Source organism: Salmo salar, chromosome ssa01 (assembly GCF_905237065.1).
Source record: "Salmo salar chromosome ssa01, Ssal_v3.1, whole genome shotgun sequence".
NCBI lineage: Eukaryota > Metazoa > Chordata > Actinopteri > Salmoniformes > Salmonidae > Salmo > Salmo salar.
Genome location: NC_059442.1, coordinates 42,431,625 through 42,453,454, shown reverse-complemented (window position 1 = coordinate 42,453,454; position 21,830 = coordinate 42,431,625). Strand labels below are relative to the sequence as shown.

At 44.4% G+C, this 21,830-nt stretch overlaps 2 protein-coding genes across 2 annotated transcripts in view; both read left to right on the top strand.

Annotated features, from left to right (window-relative positions):
- The first annotated feature begins 38 nt into the window (after positions 1-38).
- On the top strand, positions 39-19,921 carry cdan1 (codanin 1). The gene is made up of 25 exons (XM_014195394.2): positions 39-427; positions 842-1,611; positions 1,750-1,983; positions 2,228-2,424; positions 2,606-2,719; positions 2,858-2,936; positions 3,127-3,247; positions 3,404-3,603; positions 3,782-3,857; positions 3,950-4,155; positions 4,384-4,504; positions 4,658-4,801; positions 5,024-5,190; positions 5,431-5,602; positions 5,700-5,754; positions 7,004-7,140; positions 7,317-7,420; positions 8,052-8,201; positions 8,370-8,433; positions 8,615-8,938; positions 9,214-9,321; positions 13,082-13,145; positions 13,758-14,002; positions 18,602-18,709; positions 18,886-19,921. Exons 1-25 carry the CDS (start codon positions 47-49, stop codon positions 18,997-18,999), a joined length of 4,455 nt encoding a protein of 1,484 aa, XP_014050869.2. The 5' UTR covers positions 39-46; the 3' UTR covers positions 19,000-19,921.
- Positions 19,922-20,435: 514 nt separating this feature from the next.
- stard9 (StAR-related lipid transfer (START) domain containing 9) overlaps positions 20,436-21,830 on the top strand; it is a 61,995-nt gene continuing 60,600 nt past the window's right edge. The window contains exon 1 of the mRNA XM_014195367.2: positions 20,436-20,688. Within this exon, the coding sequence (XP_014050842.2) occupies positions 20,642-20,688 (47 nt within the window). The 5' untranslated portion in view covers positions 20,436-20,641. The remainder of the gene's footprint in view (positions 20,689-21,830) is intronic.

Sequence of the window (21,830 nt, the reverse complement as noted above, 5' to 3'; positions counted from 1 at the left end):
AAACGTTGACTTGTCAGTCACAGAAAGCGATCTGACTGAAGTGGACATGCTGTCCTATTTCTGGAGCGCGCCTCAGGGCAATGCGGTAGCAACATTCGCGCGCCTGCTCCCATTCTGGTCCGCCCCAAACGCCAAGCAGCAGGCAGAGTGCCAGACAACGCCTGCTCCCATTCTGGTCCGCCCCAAACTCCAAGCAGCAGGCAGAGTGCCAGACAACGCCTGTTCCCATTCTGGTCCGCCCCAAACTCCAAGCAGCAGGCAGAGTGCCAGACAGCGCCTGCTCCCATTCTGGTCCGCCCCCAACTCCAAGCAGCAGGCAGAGTGCCAGACAGCGCCTGCTCAGACCAGAATGGCGGCTCTTTTGGAATCGCTGCTGCAGAAGGAAGTGGAAGCTATCAAGGCCGTAGAATGGCTAAAACACGACGGGGTAAGTGACAATGCAAACCCGAGATTAAGTGGATTTCGTGGGGTCTGGTTTCAATAGTTTTGCATGCCCTGCGAAATGTCATCGTGGAACGGATGTAAACAAAACTTTTCCACTGCTCGCTCACCTGCTGTTTTCAATATGGAAACTAGGCTAGCTAGCCAGTTTGCTAGCTAACTGTTATGAAATCAATAGCTTACCAGCTAGTCAACTGACAACTCGCTACCTGTCGTATCATCTTCAGAATGATGTAAATCAGGTCATCAACTAACGTAACTAGTTCTTTAGGAAAGTATTGCTAGCTAGCTAACGATGATCACTTCAAGATAACTAGCTAACGTTAGCTTGTTAACCTTATGTAGCTAGATATTCTTGAGATGTTCTCATACATTCTTCCTACTGTTATTGTCACAACAGGACAGTGACAGCTTGGCATGGTGTAAACCACTGAAGATTGAGAGACAGGAGTTTGTTCCTTTCCTGTTGAACTTCCTGCGAGAGCAGAGCTGCTCTGCCCTCACCCATGGCCCTGCCACACCCGCCAAGACCCCCAGCCACCCCAGGGTCTCCCAGCCCTCTCAGCAGGGGCCAGGCTTCTCCAGTGAGCGTAGGGGGGGCTGCAGATCTACCGGACCTGGAACCGGTCCTCGTAGCGCCAGCCGTGTCCAGCTATTCTCCACTCCCTCCCTGTCCCCTGGGGCTGAGTGGGATACTACCCACCCCCCATCTGGCTCCCACTGCCTGGGTGGGATCAGTGCCCTGAGTAGTCCTTCCTTCAGCTCAGCCAGGAGCCCTGCTTCAGCCTCCACCTCCAGGCACACTCCCTCAGAGCGCCGCTCTGCCCAGAGAGCCAGTTTGGGGGATTTCATGCTGTCACCTCCAGAGCTCCCGCACCAACCCCACCCCAGTCTCAGCCTGGGGGTCCAGCAGCAGACGCGTGGCCGCAGGAGGAGTGCCGGGATGGGAGGGCAGGGAAGGCAGGGTGGGGGGCGTGGTGTGTTCCAGACTGAGGAGGTGGGGCCAGGAAGATCTGAGGGTGGTGGGAGGAAGGGAAGGGGAGGAGGGGCTAATAAAATGGGTGACCCAGCTGTGTCACCTCCAATGGCTCAGATGACAACGCTGGTCCAGCTCAACCTAACCAATCTGGAAGACTTCCCACCTATGGGGATGTCGCATGCATCACCACCGTGAGTTCTGTTCTATGCCTTGAATCGAATTTAAGATCACTGAATGAAACGTCTCACCTATCTTACTTCAACCTAAACAATGAACAACAATGTCATTTTATCATACTGTTCTGTCCCCCCCACTTCTTTCTCCACTAGACTGCATACAAAACCATCTCGGAGGATCAACCCAACCCCAGTCAGTGCGGAGCGGCCTCACTCCAGACCGAAGACATGTTTCACTTCCACCCCGTTCAGCACCAGGCCCTCCAGCCCTCCCCCAGTCCCAGAGGCAGTCACTGGGGCCATCGAAGGGGGCATCACTGGGGCCCTGAACGTGGGCAGCCCCCCTCTCAGTCTGCAGGAGGAGAGAGAACTGCTAAAGAGAGTGAAGTAAGTGGGTTAAGGAGGCCAGTCACCATTATAACACACACCTCTTTTCCTTTAATCCAGACTTCTTCTAGGACTGATTTCCCAAACACAGAGTAAGCCAAATCCTGGACTAAAAATATATTTTTAAATCCAGGAGTAGTCTTATTTGGGATCATGAAACCAGTCCTTTTTCTACCTCTGTCAATCTCAATTATCTCACTTGTTCCTTTGCTGTCATTTTCAACCTGTTACTTGTTTCTTTTAGGTGTAAACGAGCCCAGCAGGTGGGCTCCCCTCGACCCACCTCTTTGGACCCCTGTACCCCTACCAAATCAGGGCTCCGGTCGATATCAGGCTCCAAAATGACCCCTGACACCCAGGGGTCGTGTCCTGACCCCTCTAAAGTCACCTTGACCTCTGAACTGGACCTTCTGGCTGACCTCTACTGCACCTGCATCTCTGGTACATGACCTGTAGGGGGAGACAGTGTTTCATGCCAGAAGGGGGTTAACCTTAGTCGATGTAATGTGCATGTAGTGTGATTTTTTTTTTTACATTTTGTTTTTTTAGAATTACTGTTGTATAATAACATTAATTGTGGTGAAGATTCTAATATTGTGTTTGGTCTATCTCTTTCTGACAGAGAACCTAGTTCCCAACGTGTTCCTGGAGCTGTTCTTTGTGCTGCAGCTTCTGACATCTAGAACACCAGCCGTCACAGAGGAAGAAGACAAGGATCTAAGTATGAGGAAGTTAGGTGAGAGGTGGAGATTCTTTAACATGACCTGTAATCAGTATGGATGGAGTTTTGTAATATTCTTTCTTTCAGCTCAAATGTATTTATTTAAATGTAATGGTTAATTAATGTTTTATTGGTTGTGTTTGATCTACACAGATGTCCTGGAAAGAGGTTACCTCAGCAAGGTGCACAACTGTGTCTACTTCTCTGTCAGGGTGCTGGAGAATCAGTTTGAGTGAGTTCTTCCTTCTTTATGGGGCATATTTTACTGAACATTTAAGACTTGAATCCTATCATAGTCTGGCTCCATATGTGTTTGTACCGGACCTGCACTCTTGGCTAGGTCTCCCTTGTAAAAGAGGTCATTTGACGTCAATGTGACAACCTGGCGAAATAAAGGTTAAAACAATCTTTGTCTGTGTCAGGTTGGTGTCTCACCTGGATAAAGACACCCTGCGTCTCTTGGCTGAGAACGAGAGAGTGGCCTGCTTCTCTCCATCCCTGAGGAACAGACTGACCCTGGCCCAGGACGCCAGCACAGCCAAGGTACATAACCCAACATTATCACAATATGACAAGAGCACTAATACACTCATGTTTCGTTCACTTCAGTCAACTCCGAAGTAAACAGCAATTCAAATGTTCCTAATCGCAAAGCAATGAATTGAATTGTAATTGAGCCCTCTCTCTCTTCCCTTCCAGGTCTCGCCCTCTGTGGACACCTTCATCCACTCTGTCCCGTTCCAGCCTGCCACTGACAACCGCTCCAACTTCAGCAGTGACAAGGCCTTCCACACCTTCAAGAAGCAGAGGGATATTTTCTACGAGGTGCTGCGAGAGTGGGAAGACTTCCACAAGGAACCTAGATGGGAGTTTGAAGCTGCACTAGGCAGTAGGGTCAGGTAAGACCAATACTAGTGTTAGAAAACTAAGGGCCAGTTTCACAGAACGAGATTAAGCCTATTCCTGGACTAAAAAAAGTCTGGTTCCGGGCAAAATGTGGTGTCTTGTTTTTATAGGAAAAAGGCCTAGTTATTGGTCATGTTATGATGGTGGTGCCGTTGTGCTTCTTCCTTTCAGAGGAATGGTGAGTCAACTGAACTCCACTGGAAACCACTCCCATTTCGCCAGACTCTTCCTCAAGCAGTTGGTGCAGGTATGGAATTGGGACGGTGCAATTACACACACACTCGCGCTCTCTCTCTCTCTCTCTCTCTCTCTCTCGCTCACACCCCTCTCTCCCTCTAGATGTGTAAAGGTCCCCGTGCTCTGGGCTCCCCGGGCGACACCCCCGACGCGGACCTGCTAGGCATGCTGGGAGCAGACAGCCTGGGGCGTCTAAAGCGTCTGGAGGAGCGTCTGATCCAGCCCCAAGGCATTCTGGGACCCTGTCCTCCACCTGCCTTCCCAGGACACCAGGAGTTCTTCAGGGACTTCTTAAAGACCGCAAGCTGGTGAGATTATTGACCATGGTGTTCCAGCTTGGATACAATGCAGTCGCATTTTGCAGATTACCAGATTGTCAAATCATATTGATCGGGCTCCTGCAGTGTTAACCACTACTTGTGCATTTTGCAGTGATCTTATACAGACTGATTGTTCTCAGATCTATACAGATGCGGAAGTATCCTGATTTGTCATTTGGGTGAACGTCTACCCATAACCCTGCCTCTCTGTCCTAGCTGCCAGCTGAACCAGCACCTGAAGGACAGTCTGTGTCAGCAGCTCCTCCAGCTTGACGAGGTGTCCGTCCTGGCCCCTGTGGTCTCCACTACAGAGGGAGAGGGAGACATGGAACAACAAGTCAGCACTGATTACTCTGTAGACCTGGTGCAAGATCTCTCACCTCATTCAGAATGGGGCTTGGTGGAGAATATATTTTCTTGTTTTAATATCCCCCTTTCCTATATCTCCTCTCTCACCCTCTCTCTGTGCCACCTCATCTCTCTCTCTCAGGATGAGAAGCAGCGTTTCTCCTCTGTCCTGCTATTGGCTCGTCTTCTAGCTAAGTTCCTGGGTTATATCTCCTTCCTGCCGTACCAGACCTCTGAGAGGCCCTCCAGGGAGATACAGGAGGCTACTGCCACCCTCCGCAGCAAGGTACTGTGGCACCAGACTTGGAATAGTAGTCTGTGGAAGCAATTCAGGAAGTGGACTTCAAACCAGAATTGACTGAATTGAAATGTCACTGACACTCACCCTGGTTGGAAGAGGCATATGTTTCCATCCATCCGCAGAAGATAACGATTTTATTAAAAGTACTAGTTTCTTACCAGATTGTGGCTTCCCTCCTCTGTGCTTTTTCCTTCCCTCCATTCTCAGAGTATGTCTGTGCTGGATGTGTGTGCAGTCCTGCGTAGCTGTGTTCGTAGGAGACGGACCATCCTGACTGTGCCCTGGCTGGTGGAGTTCCTCTCCATGCTGGACTTCACCGGTCCCTTCCTCCTCTGCTACAGGACCGTTCTGGGACTGCTGCTCGGCCTATACAGGTGTGTGTTACTTTCTCTATCATTCTCCTTTTTTTAGCGCTTTCACTCTCTCTCTTGCATGTGTTATCACTCCTCCTCCTCTCTCCTTCTACCTTCTTCCTGTCTCCAGTTTCTTCCTTCATTTCTCCCTTTCTCTTTCTACCCATCTCTCTCTTTCTCCCTTTCCACTCTGCTTCCCCGTCTCTCTCTCTCTCTCTCTCGTGATCTGAAGTCCTGACCCAGTGTGTGTGTGTCTCTTAGGCGGATGGTGCTGTCTAGAGAAGGAGAGGTGTGTTACCTGAATCAGCTTCTCATGGTGGCTGTACTGGGCTGGCTGTTCCAGATCCCAGTGATCCCGGAGGAGCTTTTCTTCAGTACTGACTTCACTGTAGATGTTGAGCTAGAGGAGAGCCAGACCAACGTCCAGGGACTTGTGAGTTAACTGGAATGGCTCTTGCCGATTAAATTTGAAGGCGAAATGCCACGGTCTTTTCATGAGTTTTGATGATCTTTTTTTAACATTTCTTTAGGACTGTCTCCCCCTGGTGGACCAACAGCTCCTCTACACCTGCTGTCCTTTCCTGGGTGGGTACATCCCATAGAAATCAAATGAGTCATTTATAGTAATAGACAGCGTTGGGTATGTTACTTTCTAAATGTAATCCGTTAGTTACTAGTTACCCGTCCAAAATTGTCATCAGTAACGTAACTTTTGGATTACCCAATTCTGATTACATTCAGTTACTTTTAGATTACTTTCCCCTTGAGAGGCATTTTAAGAAGACAAAAATGTATGTTACCAATTGAATGACATCTATTGCAGGATAAATCAATGTTAAAGTTTACATAGCTGGCCATATATGGATGTTAAATTTAACTTTTATGGGTTGGTTATGTATGCTTCTTCTAACCATCACTTTCTGCTACATAAATTATATCTTTACATTGATATAATTTACAAGTCCCAAAATGTATGTAGCAACAACAGATTGCCCCTTAAGTTTATCAAAAGTGTGTGAGATTGAGCATGTGTCCATTAGGCCTATGGATAATGGTTTTATCAGCATGAATTAGATGAGCAATAAAAGCCCCATTTTATTCCATAGGCTTGGATCCGCACTATGCAGCTGTTGCAAGAGTGCATTTTTCACTGGCTGTCCACTGGTTTCATGAAGAATGATTGATAGGCAGCTTAAACTTCTTGAATTCAACCATTATTGGGTTCAAATACACGTTTAGATTTGTGAACAGCCATCCACAACAACCACAATCCGTAAGGCGCAAATAGCTAAATGAGAGAGCTGCGTTGTGATTCGCATCAACGCGCTATGTAGATATCAATAATAAGTGATACCCGTATCGCTGTAGACTACACCCCTGCTGTCGTCCTGACCTCCAAGCCTTTGTTCAAGTTGGATAATCTTTGGATGCCGACAGTAGTCGCGCCATTGGAAGATGGCTTGGACTGTAGCCGAGTCACTCAGGTGGAACAAACTTAAGCTTGCTCCTTTTTTCAATGCTGATTTGAATGTCATTGAGAAAACAACAAGTGTCAAAGATTTTATTTTTCTCACAAACATCCGTTCTGAATTTAAAAGTAATCCTCGAAGTAATCATCTAGTTTTTCAAAAGTATCTGTAATCTGATTTACAATATTTTTTGCTGGTAACGGATTACAGTTACCGTTGTTTTTGTAATCCCTTACATGTAATCCGTTCCTCCCCAACCCTGGCAATGGACAATAGCTATTCTATTTCTATGTTTGCAAAGTCTTCTGCAGGGGCCCCGAATGGTATTCTCACAAATGTAGTTGTTTGATTATCTGTTCCATCAGGTGAGTTCCGTAAGCTCCTCGCTGCCTTTGTGGCCGGTAGCTCTGCCAGGGGTGGAGGCCTCATCCGTAAGATCACCCCTACCTCTGCTGAGCTGAGAGGAACCCCCATTATCACCAGGTCACAGCAAAAACTTCAGGTACGATTCTAGGTGTAGCTGGCCTAGTGGTTCGTGCCTGGGTTCGAATCCCACCTAGCGCCTATGTGATACTCTCCTACTATCTTTCCATCTTTCCAGCAAAGCATACTAAATAGGAAGAAATGTGTCTCCGGAAGCACATTGATTTGACTGTGTTGTTACCTTTGTCTGTAAAGGTGGATTTGGAGCAAGCCTTCTTCCATAACCAGCCTCCATCGCTCAGACGAACGGTGGAGTTTGTAGCTGAGAGGGTGGGATCCAACTGTGTCAAACACATGAAGTGGGTACTGTCGTGTGTGTGTGTGTACAGTATACACTGAGTGTACACAACATTAGGAACACCTTTCTAATATTGAGTTGCACCCCCTTTTGCCCTCAGAACAGCCTCATTTTACCAGGGCATGGCCTCTGAAATGTGTCACCTGTTCCACGGGGATGCTGGCCCATGTTGACTCCAATGCTTCCCACAGTTGTGTGAAGTTGGCTGGAAGTCCTTTGGGTGGTGGACCGTTCTTGAGACACTGGAAACTGTTGAGCGTGAAAAACCCAGCAGCGTTGCAGTTCTTGACCCACTCAAACCGCTGCGCCTGGAACCTACTACAATACCCCGTTCACAGGCCCTTAAATCTTTTGTCTTGCCCATTCATGAATGACACGTACAGAATCCATGTCTGAAGGCTTAAAAATCCTTTTTTAATCTGTCTCCTCCCCTTCATCCAGATTGATTGAAGTGGATTTAACAGGCGACGTCAATAAGGGATCAAAGCTTTCACTTGGTCAGCCTACGTCATGGAAAGATGTGTTCCTAATGTTTTGCACTCTCGTGGTATATAATATAGTGATCGTATGTATCCACTGTTTGTAGGCGTCTGTGTTGATACGTGTAGTATCCTCATGTGACTGTGTTGCAGGGTCACGTTGGTGTGTGAGCTGGTCCGTGGTGGAGAGCGGTTGCTGAGGGAGGGGCTGATCTCACCAGGGGCCAACCCTCTGATACTCAACGACTCCATCTGTGCTCAGCTCTGTGACGGGGGTCAGGAGGCTCTGGAGAGAGCTACCAGGTACACGTGGTTTCCTCTGTGTGTGGTTATATACTTGATTCATGGAGCTTGCCAATGAAATGGTCCCTAAAGTGCAAGCCCTGCCTATGGTACTATTTTAAACCCAGGTCTGTAGGGGTGTGACTCTACTTTTTGTGGGGCTTTGACTACAGACTCTTGTGCGTTCAGGTTTTGCAGTGAGAAGGGTCCAGAAGCCATCCGAGTTCTTCTTCCTGACGAGACGTCTCCCGCCGTAAGTCTATTCAGCGTTGCTCTTTTAACTCTTGTCTACATTGACATGCAAGTGCATCGGTCTAAATATAGCTAGGTGAGACAACAGCACATCACACTTAGTCAAAAAAAATCGTAATAAAATAGCTCTAGCTAAATCAGTCCTTGCTGACGATGCTAACATGTATTGTCTCTCCCGCCAGGTTCTCACTACGTCTGAGAACATCACCAAGCGCCTGGCCACTGAGAAGGCCTGTAGCTGGCTCTCCTCCAACATCACAGCCCTGGTCAAGCGAGAGTGGAAAACAAAGTTTGACCGTGTGATGAAGTCTCTTCCCAGCCCAGAGGCTAGTGGTATGGAAGGTTCTGGCTCTGGTCTTGGGGCTAAAGCTGGAGCTGTAGCAGTCACCCAGGAGCAGTCACGTACCCCAAAACGGGACATGGGCAAGGAGGAGGCTGGGACGTCCTGCCCTCCAGACTGCCCCCACAGTGCACCACTACCATCTGATGTCCTGGTAGAGATTAAGGTACTGTTCTAATGAATGTAGAATACCAGGATGTAATGCTATCCTTATTATGGACACTAGTTTGGAGCTAGGAACACAAGCATTTCGCTATACACGCAAAAACATTTGCTAAATATGTGTATGCGACCAATAAAATTTGATTTGACTTTGATAGATAGACAGAAGTATGATTGATTGTATGCTATCAGAATAATGGTATATTATGTGAAGTTCAGCTCTGGTGTATCAGTCTTATTGATAATGATATAAAAGAGGATGATTGTGCCCCCCTACAGGAGGTGTTGAGTATTGCAGTAGGCCCCAGGTCTGAAAAGGAGGTGCTGACTTGTCTACAGCTGAATGCTCTACTGGGCAAAGTAGGAGACGCACTGAGCTGCAAAAAGGTACCGCAGGCTGTTGTCACATTGGCCCTGATTAACACATGCTTTAAACTCCCACAATGAACATGGGTTTATGGTTCAGATAGAGGTCCTGCATAGGGCTGTTGCGGTGACCGTATTACCTCCACACCTGCAGTCATGACCGCAGTCAAAATTCCACATGACCGTTTGAGTCACGGTAATCTCCTATGCGCTTTGACATGAATGGCACTGATGCGTTGGTAGTACCCAACTCTAACGATCATCAGGTCACTAATGGTCTGGTACTCAGGTCTCTGTTGTCCCTCTAACCCACTCTGACATCAATGCAAATACAATGGAAAATCACAAACACTTATCATCAAAACAGTAGGTCATGCTTTTAAAACTCACTGTTATTGTCAATGTTTGACTCACTGTGATTGATCACTTTGAAGAAAGAAGTTCAACAGCAGGTTAAAACTGAGTGGAAAACATGGTCGTTGTGGATGTTGTTTCAAAACCCAACACAATGAAATGGACAGCGCTTTCTAAGGTGATGATTAATGCAAAGCATTTAAGGCATCGCATGTAGAACACCCATTGACATATTAAAGTTTATGCTTTGGCCTGTATAAAGCCTGAATTAAATTAATGATTGTGCCATTATACAATAGGTCTATATATATATATATATATATATATATATATATATATATATATATATATATATTATAACGCACGGCAGAAAAACATTAAAAACCAACAGATTTAAGATGTCTTTGGTACATAATTGTCTAGCCTATAGGCTATTCCAAAATTCAACTACTCCAGTAATCACCTTTGAGTGTGGACTTTAGGGTTATGCATACTGGATGGCCTGGTTACCTTATGCTCCGCTCCAAACGTTCTATCCAGGAGTCTGGGAGAGAACGTATAGGCCTAGGTGATGCAGTTGGTTCATTCACTTACGGAGTATAGTTAGCCTATAATTATAGTGAATTTGTATTTGATCTTGAATAGCCTACTAATAGGGTCTTTTAAAAAAAATATCATAATTAATATCTCACCACCACGCGTTTCCGTCTATTCTCTCTCCTTCAATACTTTCTCGAGCACGCCGAGACGGGCTGTCAACAGTTTAATGAAATGTGTTTCGTTGGTTAAACATGTTACTATCGATGTTCGTGAACAGATTTCGCTTGGTTTCCCAAATGAAGCACAGGGTAGCTGCAGGAACTGGGTTAGAGAGTCCACGGCATACAGAGTTTAGCTGGAATATCATCTGTCGCGCAGCGAGAGGCTGCTCCTCAAGCAGTGTTGCGTGAAGTGAAATAAGTGTTCTTATGAGCCCAGACATTTCTACATGCAATCCCGTGTGAAAGCAGAGTTTTGATGGTTGCCACTAAAAAGAGGAGGATCCCAGCTTTCTAGTACTAATATATTTATTTCTCAGTTGCTAATATTAAGCACATTGCTCTACTGTAAAACCGGAGTAGCCTACCCAGCATAAAAGGAACCGCAGGAAAGCACAGCCTCCATTCACTATTCGAGTGCAAATGGATGACATGTCTTTTTTCCCATGCCCCTGTTTCTGCCCATTTGATAATGGCCCATTCTAAATTAAAACTAATTTGACATAATAGTAAAGACAAGATTACATTTAGAATAGTGAAAATATGATCACTTGATGAGAGAACAGCGTGTGCAGCCTGAGGCAAGGAACAGAGCGACAGCTTTTTTTTGGTGCAACTTTCTCAAATCATCAATACCCTATAATCGCATCATGCAGCCCATATCTTTTCTAAGGTTTGTATCATTCACAACTAAAGTTGCCAAGTAACTCTAAATCTAGTGTATAGGACCTGTTTCAAATGATCACATCTTGATAATTTAACAGACTACCTACAGCCGAGGCTGCCATTGGCATGGCCAGATAACGTGCATTAGGCCGACTCATAATACACTATTTTGTTTTTATGAAGTACATTTTTAATATATTTTTTTTAGACCTGCCTAACCCTAAAATAAATGCAGTGCATTCGGAAACTATTCAGACCCCTTCACTTTTTTCACATTTTATGTTACAGCCTTATTCTAAAATAGATTCGATTGTTTTTTCCCCCTCATCAATCTACACACAATACCCCATAATGACAAAGCAGAAACGGGGTTTAAGGAAAGTTTTCAAATGTATTAAAAATAAACTGATATCACTTTTACATAAGTATTCAGACCTTTTACTCAGTACTTTGTTGAAGCACCTTTGGCAGCGATTACAGCACCAAGTCTTCTTGGATATGACACTACAAGCCTGGCACACCTGTATTTGGGGAGTTTCTCCCATTCTTCTCTGCAGATCCTCTCAAGCTCTGTCAGGTTGGATGGGGAGCGTCGTTGCACAGCTATTTTCAGGTCTCTCCAGAGATGTTCGATTGGGTTCAAGTCCGGGCTCTGGCAGGGCCACTCAAGGACATTCACAGACTTGTCCCGAAGCTACTCTTGCATTTTCTTGGCTGTGTGCTAACGGGTTGTCCTGTTGGAAGGTGAACCTTTGCCCCAGATTGAGGTTCCGAGCGCTCGGGAGCAGGTATTCATCAAGGATCTCGCTATACTTTGCTCCTTTCATCTTTCCCTCGATCCTGACTAGTCTCCCAGTCCCTGCCGCTGAAAAACATCCCCACAGCATAATTCTGCCACCACCATGCTTCTCCGTAGAGATGGGGCCAGGTTTCCTCCAGATGTGACTCTTGGCATTCAGGCCATGGAGTTCAATCAGACCAGAGAATCTTGTTTCTCATGGTCTGAGAGTTCTTGAGGTGCCTTTTAGCAAACTCCAAGCGGGCTGTCGTGCCTTTTTACTGAGGAGTGGCTTCCACATAAAGGCCTGATTGGTGGAGTGCTGCAGAGATGCGTGTCCTTCTGAAAGGTTCTCCCATCTCCACAGAGGAGATGGGAGAGTAGTAGTGGACCAGGAGTGACAATTGGGTTCTTGGTCACCTCCCTGACCAAGGCCCTTCTCCCCCGTTTGCTCAGTTTGGCCGGGCAGTAGTTCCAAACTTCTTCAATTTAAGAATGATGGAAGCCACTATGTTCTTGGGGATCTTCAATGCTTCAGAAATGTTTTGGTACCCTTCCCTAGATCTGTGCCCCAACACAATCCTGTCTCGGAGCTCTACGTACAATTCCTTCAACCTCATGGCTTGGTTTTTGCTCTGACATGCACTGTCAACTGTGGGACCTTATATAGACAGGTGTGTGCCTTTTCTAAATCATGTCCAATCAATTGAATTTACCACAGGTGGACTCCAATCAAGTTGTAGAAACATCTCAAGGATTATCAATGCAAACAGGATGCACCTGAGCTCAATTTCGAGTCTCATAGCAAAGGGTCTGAATACTTATGTAAATAAGGTATTTCTGTTTTTTATTTTTAATACATTTGCCAAAAATCTAAGCCTGTTTTCTCTTTGTCATTATGGGGTATTTTGTGTAGATTGATGAGGGGAAAAAAATTATTTAATCCATTTTAGAATAAGGCTGTAACGTAACAATGTGGGGTGTGAACACTTTCCAAATGCACTGTAGATGTTTCAACTGCCACCATCAGCAGCGTGCCGGCTTGGAGATGCCAAACGTGTTTGTTAAATAATGCTCAAATAAACGTGAGAATGGCAGTTATTTGCGTGACGGTTACCGGCTGACGAAATGTCATGACCGCCACAGACCTAGACATGTATACTACAAATGTGTTTTTGATTTGTATTTATTCTCTCCCCTCTCCCTCCTACCTATTACTTCACAGTTCTCATTCCCAATGCCTGAACAGATGTTGATACGCTGCACCGTCCTACTAGCCTGTAAACTAGGTAAGATTACAAGAGCTGGGACTATGGCTAGAAACCAGGTCAGGGGGGAGACACTGAGTGTATAAACATTAGGAACACCTGCTCTTTCCATGAGAAGGAGGTGAAAGCGATTATCCCTTATTGATGTCACTTTAATCAGTGTAGATTGAAGGGGAGGAGACAGATTTTAAAGCCTTGAGACATGGATGGGGTATGGTAGTAGGTGCCAGGCGGTTTGAGTGTGTCAAGAACTGCAACGCTGCTGGGTTTTTCCACGCTCGACAGTTTCCCGTGTGTATCATGAACGGTCCACCAGCCAACTGGACACAACTGTGGGAAGCATTGGAGTCAACATGGGCCAGCATCCCTGTGGAACAGTTTAGACACCATGTCCGGACAAACTCAGGCTCTTCTGAGGGAAACAGGGGGTGCAACAAATGTTAGTAAGGTGTTCCTAATGTTTTGTACACTGTGTACATTCATTTGCCTGTTGCCAACACTTCCATTGTTGTCATGCCCTAAATGCATGTCTTGTATGACAAGGGTTGGCTACAGGATATATATTATGGAATGAAGCCAGATGAGACCTGATCTTTATCATTGTTGAATTTGTTTATATGTGTGTCTGCGCAGTTTCAGGGGAGCTGCCCGTGGCGTCCCCACAGGAGGAATGTGGTAGGACAGTGTCTCCTGGTAGGACAGTGTCTTCTGGTCCAGTACTACCGGGCTCCACAGTCCAAAGGGTAGGCTGTTCAATCAAAGTCCTGCTGGAGCAGTTGATCCTCCTGTGGGGGAGAGACTGTTGTTCATCAGCCCCCCTCCACCTGCTCTTCACAGAAATGACACTCAGTGCTGTCCTCATGGCCAGCGACTCACAGGTACGTCTCAGTATAGCCTACATGTGCATAGCTACTTGGTGTATGTTATGTTTTGTGTATACAGTTGAAGTCGGAAGTTTACATACACTTAGGTTGGAGTCATTAAAACTTGTTTTTCAACCACAGTTTTGGCAAGTCGGTTAGGACATCTACTTTGTGCATGACACAAGTAATTTTTCCAACAATAGTTTACAGACAGATTATTTAACTTGTAATTCACTGTATCACAATTCCAGTGGGTCAGAAGTTTACTTACACTAAGTTGACTGTGCCTTTAAACAGCTTGGAAAATTCCAGAAAATGATGTCATGGCTTTAGAAGCTTCTGATGGGCTAATTGACATAATTTGAGTCAATTGGAGGTGTACCTGTGGATGTCGTTCAAGGCCTACCTTCAAACTCTGCCTCTTTGCTTGACATCATGGGAAAATCAAAAGAAATCAGCCAAGACCTCAGAAAAATAATTGTAGACCTCCACAAGTCTGGTTCATCCTTGGGAGCAATTTCCAAACGCCTGAAAGTACCACGTTCATCTGTACAAACAATAGTACGCAAGTATAAACATCATGGGACCATGCAGCCGTCATACCACTCAGGAAGGAGATGCATTCTGTCTCCTAGAGATGAACGTACTTTGGTGTGAAAAGTGCAAATCAATCCCAGAACAACAGCAAAGGACCTTGTGAAGATGCTGGAGGAAACAGGTACAAAAGTATCTAAATCCACAGTTAAACGAGTCCTATATCGACATAACCTGAAAGGCCACTCAGCAAGGAAGAAGCCACTGCTCCAAAACCGCCATAAAAAAGACAGACTACAGTTTGCAACTGCACATGGGAACAAAAATTGTGCACTTCACAAAATAGATGGCATCATGAGGTAGGAGAATTATGTGGATATATTGAAGCAACATCGCAAGATATCAGTCAGGAAGTTAAAGCTTGGTCGCAAATGGGTCTTCCAAATGGACAATGACCCTAAGCATACTTCCAAAGTTGTGGCAAAATGGCTTAAGGACAACAAAGTCAAGGTATTGGAGTGGCCATCACAAAGCCATGACCTCAATCCTATAGAAAATGTGTGGGCAGAACTGAAAAATGTGTGCGAGCAAGGAGGCCTACAAACCTGACTCCGTTACACCAGCTCTGTCAGGAGGAATGAGCCAAAATTCTCCCAACTTATTGTGGGAAGCTTGTGGAAGGCTACCCGAAATGTTTGACCCAAGTTAAACAATTTAAAGGCAATGCTACCAAATACTAATTGGGTGTATGTAAACTTCTTACCCACTGGGAATGTGATGAAAGAAATAAAAGCTGAAATAAATAATTTTCTCTACTATTATTCTGACATTTCACATTCTTAAAATAAGTGGTGATCCAAACTGACCTAAGACAGGGAATCTTTACTCTGATTAAATGTCAGGAATTGTGAAACTGAGTTGAAATGTATTTGGCTAAGGTGTATGTAAACTTCTGACTTCAACTGTATGTAGTTGAAGCAGAATATGTATACTACCGGTCAAATGTTTTAGAACACCTACTCATTCAAGGGCTTTTCTTTTCTTTTCATTTTTTTCTACATTGTAGAATAATAGTGAAGACATCAAAACTATGAAATAACACATGGAATCATGTAGTAATCAAAAGTGTTAAACATGTTTGAGATTCTTCAAATAACCACCCTTTGCCTTGATGACAGCTTTGCACATTCTTGGCATTCTCTCAACCAGTTTCACCTGGGATGCTTTTCCAACAGTCTTGAAGGAGTTCCCAAATATGCTGAGCACTTGTTGGCTGATTTTCCTTCACTCTGCAGTCCGACTCATCCCAAACCTTCTCAATTGGGTTGAGGTCGGGTGATTTGTCGAGGCCAGGTCATCTGATGCAGCACTCCATCCCTCTCCTTCTTGGTCAAATAGCCCTTACACAGCCTGGCGGTGTGTTGGGTCATTGTCCTGTTGAAAAACAAATGATAGTCCCACTAAGCCCTAACCAGATGGGATGGTGTATCGCTGCTGTGGTAGCCATGCTGGTTAAGTGTGCCTTGAATTCTAAATAAATCACTGACAGTGTCACCAGCAAAGCACCATAACACCACCACCTCCATGATTTACGGTGGGAAATACACATGCGGAGATCAGCTGTTCACCCACACCGTGTCTCAAAGACACGGTCTCAGACCGATTTCCACTGGTCTAATGTCCATTGCTCGGGTTTCTTGGCCCAAACAAGTCTCTTCTTCTTGTTGTTGACCTTTCGTAGTGGTTTCTTTGCAGCAATTTGACCATGAAGGCCTGATTCACAGTCTCCTCTGAACAGTTGATTTTGAGATGTGTCTGTTACTTGAACTCTGTGAAGCAGTTTCATCATAGCGCTTGATGGTTTTTGCCGCTGCACTCTTGGAAATTTTCCGTATTGACTGATCTTCATATCTTAAAGTAATGATGGTCTGCTGTTTCTCTTTGCTTATTTGAGCTGTTTTTGCCATAATATGGACTTAGCCCTATTTGGTAAAGGACCATCTTCTGTATACCCCCTTACTTTCTCACAACACAACTGATTGGCTCAAACGCATTAAGAAGGAAAGAAATTCCACAAATTAACTTTTTAAGAAGGCACACCTGTTAACCTCTTACATCTAGACGTTCCGCTAGCGGAACACCTGCTCCAACATCCAATGATGGGCGTGGCGCGAAATACAAACTCCTCAAAAATACAAAAACTTCAATTTTTCAAACATATGACTATTTCACAGCATTTTAAAGATAAGACTCTCGTTAATCTAACCACACTGTCCGATTTCAAAAAGGCTTTACAACGAAAGCAAAACATTAGATTATGTCAGCAGAGTACCAAGCCAGAAATAATCAGACACCCATTTTTCAAGCTAGCATATAATGTCACAAAAACCCAGAAGACAGCTAAATGCAGCACAAACCTTTTATGATCTTCATCAGATGACAACCCTAGGACATTATGTTATACAATACATGCATGTTTTGTTCAATCAAGTTCATATTTATATCAAAAACCAGCTTTTTACATTAGCATGTGACGTTCAGAACTAGCATACCCCGCGCAAACTTCCGGCGAATTCACTAAGAATTTACTAAATTACTCACGATAAACGTTCACAAAAAGCATAACAATTATTTAAAGAATTATAGATACAGAACTCCTCTATGCACTCGATATGTCCGATTTTAAAATAGCTTTTTGGTGAAAGCACATTTTGCAATATTCTAAGTACATAGCCCAGGCATCACGGGCTAGCTATTTAGACACCCGGCAAGTTTAGCACTCACCAATATCAGGTTTACTATTATAAAAGTTTGATTACCTTTTGTTGTCTTCGTCAGAATGCACTCCCAGGACTGCTACTTCAATAACAAATGTTGGTTTGGTCCAAAATAATCCATCGTTATATCCGAATAGCGGCGTTTTGTTCGTGCGTCCCAGACACTATCTGAAATGGTAAATCAGGGTCGCGCGCGTGGCGCAATTCGTGATAAAAAAAATCGAAATATTCCATTACCGTACTTCGAATCATGTCAACCGCTGTTTAAAATCCATTTTTATGCCATTTTACTCGTAAAAAAGCGATAATATTCCGACCGGGAATCTCCTTTTAGCTAAACAGAGGAAAGAAAACAAAGCATTCGGTCGACGCGGGCACGCGCCTGAGTCTCACAGTACTGTAACCAGCCACTACCCAAACGCGCTACTTTGTTTCAGCCAGAGCCTGCAAAGCCACGATTCAGCTTTTTACCGCCTTCTGAGACCCTATGGCAGCCGTAGGAAGTGTCACGGGACAGCTAAGATCCTCACTCTTCAATAAACAGAGACAAGAAGAACGACACCTTGTCAGACAGGCCACTTCCTGCCTGAAACCTTGTCAGGTTTTTGCCTGCCAAATGAGTTCTGTTATACTCACAGACACCATTCAAACAGTTTTAGAAACTTTAGGGTGTTTTCTATCCATATGTAATAAGTATATGCATATTCTAGTTACTGGGTAGGAGTGGTAACCAGATTAAATCGGGCACGTTTTTTATCCAGCCGTGAAAATACTGCCCCCTAGCCATAACAGGTTAATTGAAATGCATTCCAGGTGAATCCTCATGAAGCTGGTTGAGAGAATGCTAAGCGTGTGCAAAGCTCTCATCAAGGCAAAGGGTGGCTACTTTGAAGAATCTCAACTATAAAATAGATTTTGATTTGTTTAACACTTTTTTTGGTTACTATATGATTCCATATGTGTTATTTCATAGTTTTGATGTCTTCACTATTATTCTACAATGTAGAAAATAAAGAAAAACTCTTGAATGAGTAGGTGTTCTAAAACGTTTGACCGGTAGTGTATGTATTGAAGAAATGACTTGCATTGACTGATATGTGGTTGTTTTACCTACCTTTGTTGATTGCACTTAATGTAAGTCACTCTGGAAAATAGCATCTGCTAAATGACCTAAATGTAAATGTCATCCTAAATGTAAATATGTCAACCTTATTTCAGGGACAATTCTGTAGACGCGAGTATGTGAAGCTCAGGTTTTATGCCCCCCAGATAAACCAGCATGCTCTCTGTCATATCTCTACAGTGGGACAACTTCCTGTTCCTGGTCAGACAGCTGGTAGAGCGGGGGATTCTGGGAGAGGAAGAAGTGGTCTCTCATTGGAGGAAGCTGTCACAGTTACCCTGGCCAACGGTGATTGTTTTCTTGAAACATGTCTGTGTCCTCTGCACTGTGTGGAACAGGAAATCGGTGGTGCTCATTGTAATAATTGTTCAAAAATAATTTGGGCAAGCGAAACCTGACAACTGTTAAAGACACATATACACTCTGACTGCTTGTGAATAACTCTCTCTCTTTTCACTATTTAGGAATTCATAGGGAAGATCCAGCAGCAGTCGTCTTCCACCACATCCCTTCCTCTGCCTGAGCTTCAGAACCACATGGACTTGTTTCAGGTCTCACCCGTAGAGGGAGCCAACTAACCATCTAGACAAAAACCCATGGCTCTGAGAGACACATGCTCTGTTGGCCAACACTGCCCAGTCTGTTAGAAGACATATGTCACTGACAGGTGTAGCTGAACTCTACTACTCTGGCCAGTCAGTCCATAGTGCCGTTCTAGGTTCCTGAGATGTTAAACACACACAGACCATGTTGAGATGAACCGCCATTGTGTACAGAACAGGAGACAATCACCTGGAATCACTCATCTATCTGTACAGCCAGCCACAGTCAGTTCAGACTAAGCCCTAGCCTCAAACATCGTTAGGGTTAGGGCCAAAGGGATGTGGTAGGGAGCGAGTTGGGACCGGCTGACACTGTCCTGTTTAGAGGTACACATGGGAACCAAAAAGTCCTGCTGCTCAGGACCAGTGGTGGAGCCATAGGCCAGGGGGAAGGGTGTACCAGAAGGCTGAGAACAAGGGGTGCATATCAATAAGAAATTAACTAACTTAGACAGACACTAGTAAATCAAAAATGGACAACAAAAACATGAGAACCCAATCCCTAATCGACCCCTACTGCCCTAGACATATGTAGGTCTGAAAGGATTATAGTAGATACTGCATGTGTCAGCATTCAGCAATAGTGCGTAAGGGCTGGCTGGGGGATGATTTGGTATTGGGCCAAGGAATTTGTCATTTATAAATGTTCACAGATAATGTAGCCATATGTATTTGTGTTATACTCTGAGTAAGTGCTTCTGAGACTTAACACAATGCCTTTAACCGTCACTTGTGAGTTCGTGTGTTCATGGATGCTTTCTGTGCATTTGTAATAATGTTTAGTTCACGTTGGACTTAATAATGGTACTATGATTGTCTGCTGCTTTTAAACTTTACATTTTTGCATGCTGCCTGTCACATATTGAAATATAATAAAGATGTATTCTTTGGGACTAAACGGTTAGAAATGTTTTTAGAAGTAGGCCTTGGCTATGTCTTTTCAATGCTTTTGATTGAACTAAAGAAGATTGTCATTTTTCATACTTTGTCACTGTAGGCCTACTGTATTTGCATGGACACATTTTCATGAGGGAATTTAATGCACTTGTGAAATCTTATATGCCCCATGTATTCTAATGGCAAGGCAAGCGTCCTCTGAGCTGCAGTGGCAGATCCTGGGGCCAGTTGTACTGTTAGAGGGGCCAGTTACATTAGACATTATTGTTGTCATATCGTTTTCTTCACTGCATTGCAGGCATTAGCAGGCAAAAGACCATGTTCATAATCATCATCGTTGCCACTGTCTAATAACGGATGTTAAAAAAAAAAAAAGAGAACGATAGCAAAAATTAGTTATGTAAAAATGATTTCATACTCCACATTTAGGGGGGCCAAAATTGTTGTCACAGGGGCACTGGGCCCCACCAGAACCGCTAGTGCTGAGCTGCTCCGCCTCACTCCGTCTACACAGACTCGCCAGGCTGAGACTCCAGGCCAGCAGGAAGTTGCGTTCAGTGTGTCCCACTGTCCGTTCAGCGTCGGGACGAAGAGGCTCTTTATCGTGAGAAATGTCTTGATTGACGGACGGTGAAGACACATTTTCCCGTTTTAACGGGTGAATGTAATTCTTAAGGGGGTGTTTATATCATAACGAGTCACCCTTAGCAAGAGAGGAACCATGGCAAACGTGAAAGTCGCCATTCGAGTTCGCCCTCTCAACGCAAGGTAAATTCAGCCTATTTCTCTTCTATTCTGAGTTCACTGTCAATAAAGTTGGACTACTAACTAACTTTGCTTCATAGGCAAATGATCATTTTAGAGGTGATGACAATAGTTGTGATTTATTTTGCTGTTGTGTGTTGTCAGTGTTACTACGCATGGGAATTGGACTGAATTGGGCAGCTCCAGCTCATGCGATCTCTTACCTACTTTCTGATACAATGGATTTAATATCTTGATGATGCGACGTAGGAAGCCTATATGCCTTAAATGTGCATGACTTATGTACTGTGCATACACCCTAGGTCTCAGTTTGCAAGTTACTTCTTGGAAAGCCACTGACAGCATGTATAGGGCAGGCTACACTGTCAGAATAAAAACATTTACGTTGACATTTTGAAAAATCATGTTGGCTCCACTCACGCCATGATTATGCAGTTACTAAAGTAGTCATCTATATGCTACAGTAGCAACACTATTGTAATTACAGTGTTAGAACAAATGAATGTGTGTGCTGCCTTCTAGTGAATACGTATCCCTTTTGTTATATCGCTCATATCACAATCTAATAAGCAACATTTGTTGGTGAAACACTCATGGAAAAACTTTTTTTGGTCTATTTTACAGTGGCATAAAATTTTTTTTTTATTGGGGTAGCTAGACTAGTGTAGTAAGCATTGGGCCCCACAAGCACCAGCCTATTAGCCCAAATTACAACAGAATGTCAAGTTAAAGGTTCTTTGGGGTGCTTAGGGGGTGGGGTTGTACAGTTAAATCAAATGTAAGTTAACTGTATTTTGCCATTGCCTTTGGCCAAGCAATATAGGCCTAGCTATAAAGCATATATATATATCTTTTTTTACGTCTTTGCCTGAACATCATTGGTTGTTTTAAATCCTTTCCTTGTGCTTTGCATTACAAAAGGGGGCTTAATAGCTAACATTCACTGTCATGCAAATACATGCTTCCTGGTTGTGTCTTTTACAGGGATTTGAGTTGGTGCTGTTTGTGTGTGTGTGTGTGTGTGTGTGTGTGTGTGTGTGTGTGTGTTGTGCAGTGTGTGTGTTCATATGTTAATGGAAAGTGTTTTGCCCTTCGGTACAGTTTAATAGTAGCTGTCATGCCATCATTCAGGCTTTGCATTGTGA

Coding starts and splice junctions, on each gene's coding strand:
- cdan1 (XM_014195394.2), top strand. CDS start 47: ATGCTGTCCTATTTCTGGAGCGCGCCTCAGGGCAATGCGGTAGCAACA. Junction 9,322..13,081: donor ACGCACTGAGCTGCAAAAAG/GTACCGCAGGCT, acceptor ATTACTTCACAG/TTCTCATTCCCAATGCCTGA. Junction 13,146..13,757: donor CCTACTAGCCTGTAAACTAG/GTAAGATTACAA, acceptor GTGTCTGCGCAG/TTTCAGGGGAGCTGCCCGTG.